This window comes from Theobroma cacao, chromosome 5 (assembly GCF_000208745.1).
Source record: "Theobroma cacao cultivar B97-61/B2 chromosome 5, Criollo_cocoa_genome_V2, whole genome shotgun sequence".
NCBI classification, from domain to species: Eukaryota; Viridiplantae; Streptophyta; class Magnoliopsida; order Malvales; family Malvaceae; genus Theobroma; species Theobroma cacao.
In genome coordinates, this window is record NC_030854.1 from 37,557,443 (window position 1) to 37,571,098 (window position 13,656).

At 33.2% G+C, this 13,656-nt stretch overlaps 1 protein-coding gene across 1 annotated transcript; it reads left to right on the forward strand.

Annotated features, from left to right (window-relative positions):
* On the forward strand, nucleotides 359-12,679 carry LOC108662044. Its single transcript, XM_018121090.1, has 9 exons — nucleotides 359-691; nucleotides 880-951; nucleotides 1,885-2,727; nucleotides 3,324-3,833; nucleotides 4,559-4,972; nucleotides 5,163-5,666; nucleotides 6,308-6,410; nucleotides 12,309-12,496; nucleotides 12,668-12,679. The coding sequence occupies exons 1-9, from the start codon at nucleotides 359-361 to the stop codon at nucleotides 12,677-12,679; spliced, it is 2,979 nt and encodes a 992-aa protein (XP_017976579.1).

The following is a 13,656-nucleotide window of genomic DNA, read 5'->3' on the forward strand; positions in this document are numbered from 1 at the left end:
TAATTATTTCAATATAAGTGAATCCAAATTCTCAGTGTGGTTTTGGGGATTCAATTTCAACACCATTTTCATTACACCGTTGATTATCATCATAGCTTATCATTTACATACCTATGCTCTGAAATCATCTTTGACTTACATTTTCTCTCGCTAATCTGATTGTGAAAAGTTTTTGATGCAATAAGGATTGTGTATGTAGGTTGTGTGTCCAAATTTGGAGATTGTGCGACTATCATCAACTGATGTTCAGAGAATATGGGATGACCAACTTCCTGAAATGTCTTCATATGGTCAGAAGTTAAAAAGATTGATGGTTGAAGACTGTCACAATTTAAAATTTCTATTTTCTTCCTCAATGATGCAATCTTTTGTGCAACTCCAGCTGTTTGGGATCTACGGCTGTAGAAACATAGAAGAAGTTATCTTTATAGAAGGATTAGCAGAAGAAGGCATGATGAGCCAAATATTCCCTAAACTAGGATATTTGCAAATCATAGACCTTCCCAAACTCGTGAGATTCTGCCATGGAAGTTACTTTGAATTCCCCTTGTTAAGAGAGCTTACGATAAACAACTGTCCTGCATTGAAGACCTTCATCTCTGATTCTACAGTGACAAACCATACTCATGTTTGTCAAAATGCAAAAGGAAACAACTCAAATATTGATTTCGCTCCTCTCTTTAGTGAAAAGGTGATTACTCCATTTGTCTTTTCTTTATCACTCGTCTTTTTTTATGCATTCTCAAGTTTAATATGTTTGATTCCCCTTACCTTTTTACATTTTTTCCTTGTTATTCAGTTTTTGAACATGAAGATCTAAGATCTGCTATATTATCATCTGTATATGCAACTATTGACACAATGAATAAAATTTGGCAGGTGGCTTTCCCTCAATTAGAGAAATTGAGAATACGTGAGGCAAACTGCAGAAAGATATGGCCTGATCAGCTCGTTAGTGATTCATTTTTCAAACTAAATATTCTCTGGGTGTTCAAATGCAATAGACTATTGAACATTTTCCCACTTAGTATGAGGGCAACACTCCAGGATCTAGACGATTTCCAGATAAGAAGTTGTGATTCATTAGAAGAAATATTTGAACCTGAAGCACTCAAAGCCAGCGAATTACATGCGGTGGCAACCACTCAATCCATTGTGGAAGAAACAACCACTAATTTTGTATTTCCCAAACTAACATACTTGGAACTTTATATGCTGCCCAGATTGGGATACATACAACGTTGTGGCCATCATTAAAGAAAATGTGGATATATGAATGTGACAAATTGGAGATATTTGCTTCAGAAAATATTCTGAGTTTTGGAGAATCAACAAATCAACAACCCTTGTTTTGGGTCAATGAGGTATCAAAACCAAAAATTATATCAAACTTTTAAACATTTAGTTTGTTGAGTCAAAACTCAATCAAATCCAAATGGGTTTGCTTTTTTTTTTCTTCTTATAATTCTCACAAGCATGCTTCAGTATCGCTCCAATATTGTAGCTTGCATGTAAGATTTATGTTAAAATAACTATATTCACTCAATTACGGTGTTCTCATCTTGCTTAGCTCATATAGATGCATCATATGGCACTTTTAGATTAGGTTTTAAGGAGTGTTTTGATAAAGATAAATTAGATGAGGCAAATTCATGTACATGAAAATTCGGTATTAGGCAATTTATCAGAAAGAATTTTTCTATGCAATGATATTCAGAAAACTCAAGCAATATAACATTTGAACTGTGTCTTCATCATTCTTGTGTTGCATTCCCACCATAATATACACAGTGTGTCTCACTGTTAGCTTCAAGAGCCTAGTTTGTGGAATAAATGAAACATTGGCTTCTTTAACTTTAGTCTAACACATTTGTTAATTTCCAGGTTACATTTCCCAATCTGGAAGAATTAAAATTGGAGTGGAATAACATTATGAAAAAGATATGGCATGGACAACTTAGAGCAAACTTTTTCTACAAACTCAAAGTTCTTGAGTTCATTCACTTTCCTGATAAATCAGCTGTTTTCCCGCATTGTTTTTTTCAGTCATTACCAAATTTAGAAAAGCTTGTTGTTAGTGAAGCTTCCTTTGGTCATATATTCCATTTTGAAGGATTTGATGGTGAGAAAAATCATGCATCGGCAATCACTTCATTGAATGAATTGGTGCTGTCTGAACTTCCCGAGCTAACACATCTTTGGAAGGAAGAATACCAACCCATACCAGCTTTCTGTGAATTGAGAACTCTTCAAGTGCGGGATTGTGGCAAATTAAAGATTTTAGCGCCATCATCAGTGTCTTTTGAAAATTTAACAAGTTTGGAAGTTACAAGATGTCATGGATATGTCAATTTGATAGCATGCTCAACAGCTAAGAGCCTAGTGCAACTCACAAGAATGACCATAACTGATTGTGAGATGATAGAGAGAATCATAGCGCGTGAGTCTGAGGAAGTGAAAGGAGACATTGTTTTTACAGAACTGAAGGATTTGCAACAAAGTTGTCTACCAAATATGGCTAGCTTCTGCTTAGGGGATCACAACTTGGAATTCCCTATCTTTGAGAAAATGATTGTGAAAGGATGCCCTAAGATGAAGATTTTCTGCCAAAGAGATTTAAGCATACCACAACTGCAAGAAGTGATATGGCCGAAAGATGAAGATGAAGAAAAAGGGTGGTGGGAAGGAGATCTTAAAACTACTATAACACGGATGTTTGAAAAAAAGGTATGCATCAATTGAAAAGATTTCCCTATTATTATTTAATTTATCGTTTCTTTGGCTCAATAATCTTTTTAAAACCATGCACACTCCTAATAACTTTTAACCTTACTTAAGTGTTTACTGCCAAGGTTTCTGAATTACTTTGGACAGAGTAATGTACTACAAATGTCACAAAATTCCTATTGATGTTTATGAAGACATTTTAATGAAACAGATGAAACCAAACATAGACCTATACGGTTTGGTGTCATTTAAGTAAGAAACTTATTTAAATAAAAATCAGTGTGGTTTCAAATGTACAAACTTGTATAAAGTAAATCATGTTTTTATGGTTGCAAGTTATGGTCGATTGTTCCAAGTAAAGTGCAAAATATTTTTCTTTGGAGTAATTAATTGGGAATTGAATGGATTATGTTAGGACTTTTACAGGAATTAGAAAATCAAGTACTCAGGTTCCCACCTTGGGGGATAGTTACAATTTAGTTTGAAGCTATTATTTATATATATTTTTTTTGCTGTTAAATGAAAATAGTACTTTAGTTTTTTACCATTTCAATTGTTCTTGTATTATAACTGGCACAATTCATTGGATTTCATAGGTTGGATATCATGGTTTAGAGCATATTATACTCTCTGAGTCTTCTAAGTTGATGGAGATATGGAGAAGTGATCCTCAAGGAACTATAGGCTTCAAAAGTCTTACACTTATAGAAGTTTATGATTGTAGCAGCTTGAGGTGCCTATTTACACTTTCCATGGCTTTGGAGCTAGCACAACTCTGTGAGATAAAAGTAAAAAATTGCATTGTGATGGAACATACCATCACAGATAACGGACCAAATGAAGAAGTGTCAAATAAGATCGTGTTCCCTCTGCTAAGCTCCATAACTCTTGAATCTTGTGAGGACTTGCCAAGTTTCTATCAAGGAAGTAAAATATTGGAATGTCCATCCTTGGAAAAAGTTGTTGCATCCAATTGTCGTCAGATGTTTGCATTTGCATCTACATTTTCAAGAGAGCAAAGAATAGAAATGATTGATGATATTAATGGAGGAAATACAACAAGGCTTGCCAAGGGAACTGCCCATACTGCATTTTTCAATAACACGGTTAGTATATTTTGTTTGTGAAGATAACCTTTGCTTTTTGTTTTTTTCTTCTTACATTTTAAAAGGATTTTATTGTGAGAAATTAATCATCATGGTGTTTTTCTTTTCAAATTATTTATTTTGCACCACTCAAATATGGTTTTTTTTCTCTCCACATGCATTCCTCTTTTGTTCAATCTTAATGGTCTTAGGCTTTTAGTCAGGAGATCCTAGCTACCTAAACTTAAGCAAGCATCAAATAACTAATGGCCATCTATCCAACAGCTTATTTTCTCATCTTATTAGCACTAGAGATAGTTTTCCAATCTCCTATTAACCTGACAATTGTAGAGCTTCTCTATTTAGTAAGCTCATAAAATTAGATTGAATAGACGTATAAGAATACAAGTCCATTTTGTCTTTTCTTCTTGAATGGAAAATGCGTCTTACTTAAACTACAGAATAGGCCAAGGATAATAACAAAGTAAAAATCTTAGCCTAATTTTTAGGTTTCTTAAACCACAGATAAACAAGCACAAAAGATATGCTTTTCATTGTTCATCAAAAACCAAAGGCAGAGAGATTAATTATCAGTGTGGTTTTAGGGATTCATTTTCATTACATAATTGATTATCCTCATAACTTATTATTTACATACCTATGCTCTAGAACCATCTTTCACTTATCTTTTCTTTCTTTAATTAGACTGTGAACAGTTTTTGATGCAATGAGGATTGTGTATGTAGGTTGTGTGTCCAAATTTGGAGATTGTGAAACTATCCTCAATTGACGTTCAGATGATATGGGATGACCAGCTTCTTGAAATGCCTTCTTATGTTCAAAATTTAAGGTTATTGATTGTAAAAGGCTGTAGAAACATAGAAGAAATTATCTTTATAGAAGGATTAGCAGAAGAAGGCGTGATGAGCCAACTATTCCTTAAACTTGATATTTTGGAATTGCATGACCTTCCCAAACTCATGAGATTCTGCCGTGGAAGTTATTTTGAATTCCCCTTGTTAGGAACTCTTGTAATAGAAAACTGTCCTGCTTTGAAGACCTTCATCTCTAATTCTACATTGACAAACTATACTCATATCTGTCAAACTGTGGAAGGAAACAACTTGGATATTGATTTGGCTCCTCTCTTTAGTGAAAAGGTGATTACTCCATCTGCCTTTTTTTTATCATTCTTCTTTTTCGTTATGTATTCTCAAGTTTTAAATGTTTGATTCCCATTTCCCTTTTACATTTTTTTCTTCGATATTTAGTTGTTGAACATGAAGATCTATGATCTGCTAAATTATCATTTGTATATGCAATTATTGACACAATCAATAAATTTAGCAGGTGGCTTTCCCTCAATTAGAGGAGTTGCAAATCATAAGTATGGCAAATTGCAGAAAGATATGGCCTGATCAGCTCGTTGGTGATTCATTTTGCAAACTAAATCATCTCAAGGTGTTAAGATGCAATAGACTGTTGAATATTTTTCCACTTAGTATGAAGGCCAGACTCCAGAATCTAGACGAGTTCCATGTAACACATTGTTATTCATTAGAAGAAATATTTGAACCTGAAGTGCTCAATGCCAGCGAATTACATGCAGTGACAGCCACTCAATCCATTGTGGAAGAAACAACCACTAATATTGTATTTCCTAAACAAACATATCTAGAACTTCGAATGTTGCCCAGATTGAGGAGTTTCTACTCTAGGATAGATACAACGGAGTGGCCATCATTAAAGAAAATGCAGATATATGGATGTGACAAAGTGGAGATATTTGCTTTAGAAAATATTCTGGGTTTTGGAGAATCAACAAATTGGCAACCTCTCTTTTGGGTCAATGGGGTATCAAAACCAAAAACTATGTTAAACTTTTAAACATTTAGCTTGCCCTTAATGTTCAATGTCAAATTTATATGGTCTGTTGACTCAAAACTCAATCAAATCCAAATGAATTTGCCTTTTTTCTTAGAATTCTCACAAGCATGTCTTAGTATTGCTCCAATATTGTAGCTTGCACATAAGATTTATGTTAAAATAACTATATTCACTCAATTATGGTGTTCTCATCTTGCTTAACTCAGATATATGCATCATATGGCACTCTTAGATTTGGTTTTAAGGGGTGTTTCGAAACAGATAAATTTGACGGGGCAATTTCATGTACATGAAATAATGTTGGTAGGAGGCAATTTATCAAAAAAGCTGAAGAATTTTTCTATACAATGATATTCACAAAACTCAGGCAATCTAACATTTGAATTGTGTCTCCTCCATTCTCATGTTGCATTCCCACCATAATAAACACAAAGTCTCACTATTAGCTTCAAGAGCTCAGTTTGTTAGAAAAAATGGAACATTGAGATCTTCTCGATGGTTCACCTAACGTAACTTTGACTTCCTATATTGGGGTGGTGAGAATGTTTTTACATCATCGATTAGTTCAAAATCTTTAACTTTAGTCTAACACATTTGTTAATTTCCAGGTTACATTCCGTAATCTGGAAGAATTAACATTGGAGTGCAATGGCATTATGAAAAAGATATGGCACGGACAGCTTAGAACAGAGTGTGATGAAGGGAAGAGATGTATTGTTTTTACTCGACTAAAGCATTTGAAACTAAGCTGTCTACCAACACTAGCTAGCTTCTGCTTAGAGGATCAAATCTTTGAATTCCCTACCCTAAAGAAAATGATTGTGAGAGAATGCCCAAAGATGAAGTTTTTTGCCAAGGAGATGTAAGCACACCACAGCTGCAAAAAGTGGTATGGACAAAAGATGATGAAGAAGAAAAAGGGAGGTGGGAAGGCGACCTTAAAACTACTATAAAACAACTAATTGAGGAAAGGGTAAGCATCAATTTAAAAGATTTTCTTATATTGCTTTGGTTTCTTATTTTCATTTTTTCAGCTGCATGCGTTTGCTTTTCCTCATCACTCGATACTTATTAAAAGGTTGTTGGGAATGAGGTGGGATCCAAACCATACTATTATATAATGTAGAGCTTCTATCTATTTTCCCTTTTATAATTGGAAATTCACTACAAAAATGGATTTTTGGTGCCTTTCAATGCGTAACTAATTTCAAAAATTTATGATTACAGAATGTCGAAATTTCTACGGACAATTGAATTTAGCCTTTAATTGCTCAAGTTGGAAGAAGAAAATATTGTTTTTCTACTTGTGAGACTACATGTTCCTACCATTGAAGTGAGATGGTAAGTGGATCTTCTACTTCCATAATCTTTATTTTCTTTGCCATGGCCCACTTGTTTTATTTTTTTTTTTTCATTTTTGGATTGTCAATCGAAAGCAAGACAAGAATTTGTTTATTTATTAATTTGTAGAAGAAATGACAGGGAACTAGTTTGTTTGAAAGTGATTGATCTATATACCCTTATTAAATTAAAAAATTATCAGTTATTTTTTATTATCAATCAAATTATTTTGTAGAATTTGTGACATTGAAAATGTGAAATTGTAATTAGTAATTTGGAAAATGTTGATGGCTAATGCATAGTTGAAATGTACGAATGTGTAGCATGAAGCTGGTCATTTTCTAATTGGATATTTGCTGGGGGTTCTTCCAAGGTTATAGAAAACCAAGCATAGAGGAGTTGCACGATGATAGATTTTGCAGCTGGAAGTGTAGACGAGTCTCTTCAAGTGAGTAAGAATATTATTGTCATTACTTTGCTTCATTAGTCTATACTGCCATACAGATCGAGAAAAAGAAATAGCTTTGATGCCCTATATATTGTCAGTTTTATGCTATGATGGTAATACTATAACTTGCTAAGACAACTTATAAGTTACGTATATCTGCACATCGCAGGCCAGTGTTCGCACCTAGCATTTCGAACAAGGTAAGAAACTCTCTTTTTCTCCAGTTCCGTATAAGCTTTGCATAGCTCCCGCTACTTTGCAACTGCTGCGTTCTGCCACGGTCATTGTTTGAGGCCTAGCCCTCCCTTGGCCTTGATGGCTAGATGCACGCCGCATCAGCACCATTAAGTTCCTTGGTTTGAGGGCTACCAGAAGAATTGACCGAAAGCTCATCCAAAAAACACAATAGCAATCAGATAATAGATATGACATGTAGGATCACAAGAGATGCAGCAACTTCAGCTGGTACTAACAAAAACTATTAACTATAATTTGATAGTCTAACAGGAATAATTTGTTCATCTGTTCTTTTGTAATGCTGTTTCTTTTAATATCATACATAGGTGATGAATAAGGAAAAGAAAAATTATTAAAGAATGATATGGTCTCCAAGTCTTAATGGTATAAAGTGCTCGGAATTTGGTTTATTTGCAGTATTTTGACTTCCGAAAGATGACTGAAGGTGAGGGAAGAAACGTGGGAAGAGAGGAATAACAGGCATGCTAACCTTGGCATTCCATACAACTCAAGCTTTGTTCCAGGTCAGAGCCTCATAGGTTCAGTCAAACAAAGTGCATTCTACTATCCTAAGACACACAAGCACACCGCTTGCAATGGTTTTAGTAATCATATGAAGATGCTGTTTTTGGGAAGGAAATCTATCTGGTCCCCAAGCTGCATCCCTCAAACTGCTGTCCTTAGTGAGAGTGGCCTGAGCAATTGTGGAGCGGTTTCCACAAGTAACAATTTCCTCAATTTATTGCCAATGATGTATCTAGCATTTGAATCAAGTAATGTGCTGTCTTCTGTACCTCATGTACAAATCGCATGTAAGTTGGCTATAATTAGAACCATTTAGTTCAACTTGAACTCTTCGCTAGTTCTGTTTTTAACAGGATCCCATGAGCAATACAAGAAGATTGTGCAGTCTGCAAAATCTAATCTTGGTCCATTCTTGCTCAACTACTGGAGGAATTTTACACAAAAACCTTGGTTTTTGATACAATTTTTGTACCACACAAACTTGCGAACAAACCAAAGCATATTAAACCCTCAAAACAATGAGAGAAAGAAGAGAAAAAAAGAACCATGTAAATTCAATATAATTAGGTTGATACACAACTGCTTTGCTCAAAAAGATAACACAAAAGAGTTCAAAGCCCAAAATCGAAGATCCCTAAAATTAAATTATCCTATATGATAACATAAATGGTTATTTCACTTTCTAGTTTCTTTGAATGTGCTATGTCTGAAGTTGCATTTTCCATGTGTAACTTAAAATACCAAAATGTAATCTTTTGTTTGTAAGGTCCATCAGCCAAGACTCCTCTGTTTCAAAAACTCCCAAAGGATTGCAAATTTTCCATACGGACATGGTTTGATCTCTCACCCTTCTTACACCATCCTTTTGCTGATAATCTGACATTTGATTTTAGTTTGAACTTTCTGCATATTGGACCCCAAGCCCAAGGCCTTGCTGTTTAACATCCCAACTCAAGAACTGAAAGCAAATAAAACTTAAAAAAAAATACAAAAAAATATAACAAAAATAGACCAAATGCTAGCAAAACAGAGAAAAAGAGATATTTATTTCGCGATTCCTGTAAGCAAAAGTGAGAAAAGGCTAAATTCTTCAATTATATCAGAAACAATCCATCCATCCATGATAAAATGCCAAGCAGACAAATATTTGTCACTCTTATTTTTAATAAGAAATAAAATAATGTCCATTTTAGGACATGACCCTTATAGTTATGGAGTGGATGACAAATAACCAATGATATCAAGTTGATAATCCCACTCCCCAAATATGAGAAATTCTTTTCTTCTTGATTTCCTTAATCATAAAAGATATTATGTTTAAAAATTAAATAAATTTCAAATGAAATAAATAAAAACAATCTTCAAACCTTAAACCTTTGAAGATTCTTTATGTTTTATCCTGAGCTTTCTGGAGTGATTTTAGAGCTTCAATTTTTTGAAAAACTCTTTGAATCTTTCATTTTTTTAATGTAAAAGAACATTAATAAAATTGTTTAAGATTATACAAATAAAATATGAGGGTTTGATTACTTACCAGATTATATAAAAATTGAAGGCTTGAAGCAGTGTACTATAGCGGGATTCTAAAGGCAAGACAAAGAAAAGGTCACATATTCTTAATGTCCAAAATCAGATACTTTACTTGTGCAAATAATCAAAGTTTGATTCTACATTGTAACATTTAAGTTACTGTTATTTATTTCAGTTTCCTGTCTTTGGATGATTTCTTTTGCCTTGTCTTCTTTGCCACCCATTGCATCTTTTTCTTTTTCTCCATACCAAAACATCATCATTCTGTTTGTTTTCTTTCTGAAAGCAAGGAAAATTAAAAGATCGTTCATTCCAAGATTCCTATAAGAGAATGTGACAATATGTGACAAAGGCAAGTCTTTCTTTATAATTGAGATTGACAAGTTATTCAGCTTGCTTAATTCAATCTGAGGAACCAATCCTTTATTTATTCTGCTTATTCTAAAAAATAAAATAAAAAAAGATGAAAAAATTAGAAACAAAAGATGTTGGACTTTAATCCAAAACTAACACCCATTTCTATTATCAATAAAAAAACAAGAGAGCAAATGGGACCAAACTTTTATATTGAAGCTTCCAATCTTTTCCTCTTGCTTAATTTAATGGAAAACATACAAAAAATGCATTGCTAATTACGTTTTTCTCTTTAATTACAATAGTAAATTTATCTTCTTAAAAATGTTAATTCACAGGAGTATTTTAAAATCTTTTATAAAAATATTAAATCAAGAGTTGTTGAGACATCATATTCTTTTCGTTATTGCAGTTGCACCAAATTTGTTTAATAAAATCTTATGCCTTGTGCTTATTATACATAAAAGAAATAAAGATAAGTCTTCCTTTATACGTGAATGACCATGCGAAGCTTCCTAGGTTTATAAAACCCAGACAGACACAACGTTTCTGCTCAACTCATCCCTATTATCTTACTTTAGCGTCCTTTGCTCTTCCATTTCTCAAAACCCTTTTATTTTCTTGCTTTGATCTTCAATCATCTTTTCCTTTTCCTTTGTTTTTGGCTTGTTCCGTTGTTTTTTTCTCATCTCTTTTTCCCCCACCTCAAAATGTCGGCTTCTCACAGTCCTCTACTTTCCACCCAATAAACCAGAAACTTTCACTTTGATTCTTAGTTGCCTCTTTCTTCATAGCTACAGTTATTGGAGCAAGCCACCATTTCCAGTTTCTCACTATTCTGATCATTTTCCTTGTTCACATAGTTTTTGATACACTAGTTTTTGCTATTTTTCATTTTTTGGTCTGCTCGATCCCCTGTTTTCTCTTGTTTTTTTTTTTTTTTTGCCATTTGCTTTACTTGTCTGTGGAATTAAAAAAAAAATGGAAGATGTTGGTACTGGCGCTGCTGCTAACGTTTCTTCGGAGATTGCGAGAGGCATCTTCCAAGAAATTAAACGTCATATCAGATATATAATCATTTTCATCAAATGTGATCTTACAGAAAATCATTAAATACTACAAAATCAATCTTTTATTTTAATTTTTATAGGAAATTGCATATATCAATGACTAGCTAGTTGAAGTTATATAAATTAAGTGGTATGTAATACTTTAAAAAAAATCACTTGCATGTTTTGATTTCTCACTATTACATATTGACATTTAGTCACTTAACTTTTCGAAAACTTCTATTTTTAGTCATTCAATATTAAAAAATAATGATTTGGTCACCAATATTTGTAAAAATTCTTTTTTTGACCTCTTAATAATTAGAAAAAAAAAGGTCAATCATTAGCTTTTTTAGAGAAAAAAGGGTCAACCATTGGCTTCTAACAACTTAGTGATAAACATGAACTTTCACAAAGTTTGATAACCAAATTGTGATTGTTTAAAATTAAATGACCAAAATAAAAACTTATGAAAAATTAATTGACTAAATGTGTAATTAAAAATGGAGTACATATGCCTTGTTTGAGTTCAACCCCTACTTTTAATTGTGAAAACTGGAAATGATTGTAACTAAAAAGAAGTACCAATTGCTTTTAACCCTAGTAAATCTGCTGTTTCCCCAATTGCTTTCCTTGAAAGATTTGACAATCTAGAAAAGCTTGTGGTGATTTCTTATGAATTCAAAGCGCTATCCTGCAATGAAAGAGATAGTGGTACGGAGATATATGCTGGGACACTGCCGATGATCAGAAGCTTAAAATTGGTTGGTCTTCATAATCTCAAACAATTATGGAGGCAAGACGTGCAAGTAGAACGCATTCTCCCTAAAGTGGAAACTCTTAAAGTCGGGAGTTGTGACAAACTGATTAGTTTAGGATCATCCTCAGCATCGTTTCAAATTCTCTTGACATTGGATGCGTGGAGCTGCAAAGCAATGATATGCTTAGATACACCTTTAGCAGTCCAAAGTCTAGCCCAACTTAAAAAATTGAGGATAAGAGAGTGCATTTCAATGAAAGAAATAGTTGGAAACGAGGGTGATGAAGCTACATACGACATTGTTTTCAGCAACTTGAAAAGTTTGGAACTTTGTGGTTTACCACAAATTAAAAGTTTTTGTTCAGGCAACCACACATTTGGGCTTCCGTCTTTAGCAGAAGTAATTGTGAGCAAATGTCCTGAAATGGAGATTTTCTGTAAGAGAGTTTTAAATGCGCCAATGCTGCAAAGAGTACAAGAAACAGCTGAAGATGATAAGGGACATTGGGATGGTGACCTTAACAGTATTGTCCAACGATTGTACGTCGAAAAGGTACCTATGTAAGAAATTATTTATCTAACGAATTAGTTGTCTTTGTAAGGCTCTTTTTTGTTGCTGGATGCTTTTGTTTGCTTAATTTAACTTTAGATTTTCTATTTTTATTTCCTTTTTGTTTGTGGGTACTTTTGAACTTAATCTTTCTTTCTTTGATGGATTTTGTAGGTTGGATACTAAGGAGTTGTGTATGTAGTACTTTCCAAATTTTCTAAGTCAATAGAAATAGGGAAGGATAATCTTGAAGGAGTTTTAGATTTCATAAATCTTAAATATTTGGAAATTTACAAATGTAAGAGCTTCAACTCCATTTTTACTGTTTTCATGGCTTTGGAGCTTCAGCAATTGAAAGAGATAAAAGTAAAAAATTGCCATATGATGGAGCATATTATCACAAATGAAGAAACAGAGGAAGCGGCAATGAATTTAATGGTGTTACCCAGGCTTAAGGTTTTAACTCTTGAGTCATGTTCCAATCTGAGGAGCTTTTGTTTGGGAAGAATTACAACGGATGTTAGTCCAATTGTTAACATTATTAAAATTTTTCTGTTATTTATGTTGATATGGTATTTTTTTTATTGATGTGGCATGAAATATGATGATCTGTTACTGATGACATGATATGTTTTTTATTTATTTCACATCATTCTATTTAATGTTTTAAATTATGGAATACAGAAATTCAATTTTTTTTATTCTCACAACACTATTTTTCTTAATCCTAGAAACCTATTTGTATTTTTTATTTGTTTCTTATGCAATTGTGTTTAAAACCATTAGTTCACGTTGGATAATTCAATGTCCACATTTGTAAAATCCATTTTAGTACTTGGTCATGTCATATTGACACTGCTATTACATCATTCTTGAAATACCACATCATTAGTGTGTCATCGTATTCAATATCACATCCAATGGGAAATTGTGTTCTCTAAGGATTTCTTTTTTTTGTGAATTACACGACTTATTGAATTAAACAACAATAATAAAAATTATCTAATTCTTGAAATTAACATAAAAGTCTCCATCTAAGCTTGATTCAACCTGAAAGAAATAGTAAGGCTGGACCTAGTTAAATTTATAAAACTCATATATATTCACCATTGACATTATATTTCCCCTTCTGAGTTCTAATTAACATATTTGAACTTTTCTGG

Bases quoted from the DNA above. Each gene is read 5' to 3' on its own strand.
- LOC108662044 (XM_018121090.1), top strand. From the start codon at position 359: ATGCAATCTTTTGTGCAACTCCAGCTGTTTGGGATCTACGGCTGTAGA. The intron at 952-1,884 runs GTTAGTGATTCA...GTTAATTTCCAG, and splicing joins AGATATGGCCTGATCAGCTC to GTTACATTTCCCAATCTGGA. The intron at 4,973-5,162 runs GTGATTACTCCA...TAAATTTAGCAG, and splicing joins CTCCTCTCTTTAGTGAAAAG to GTGGCTTTCCCTCAATTAGA.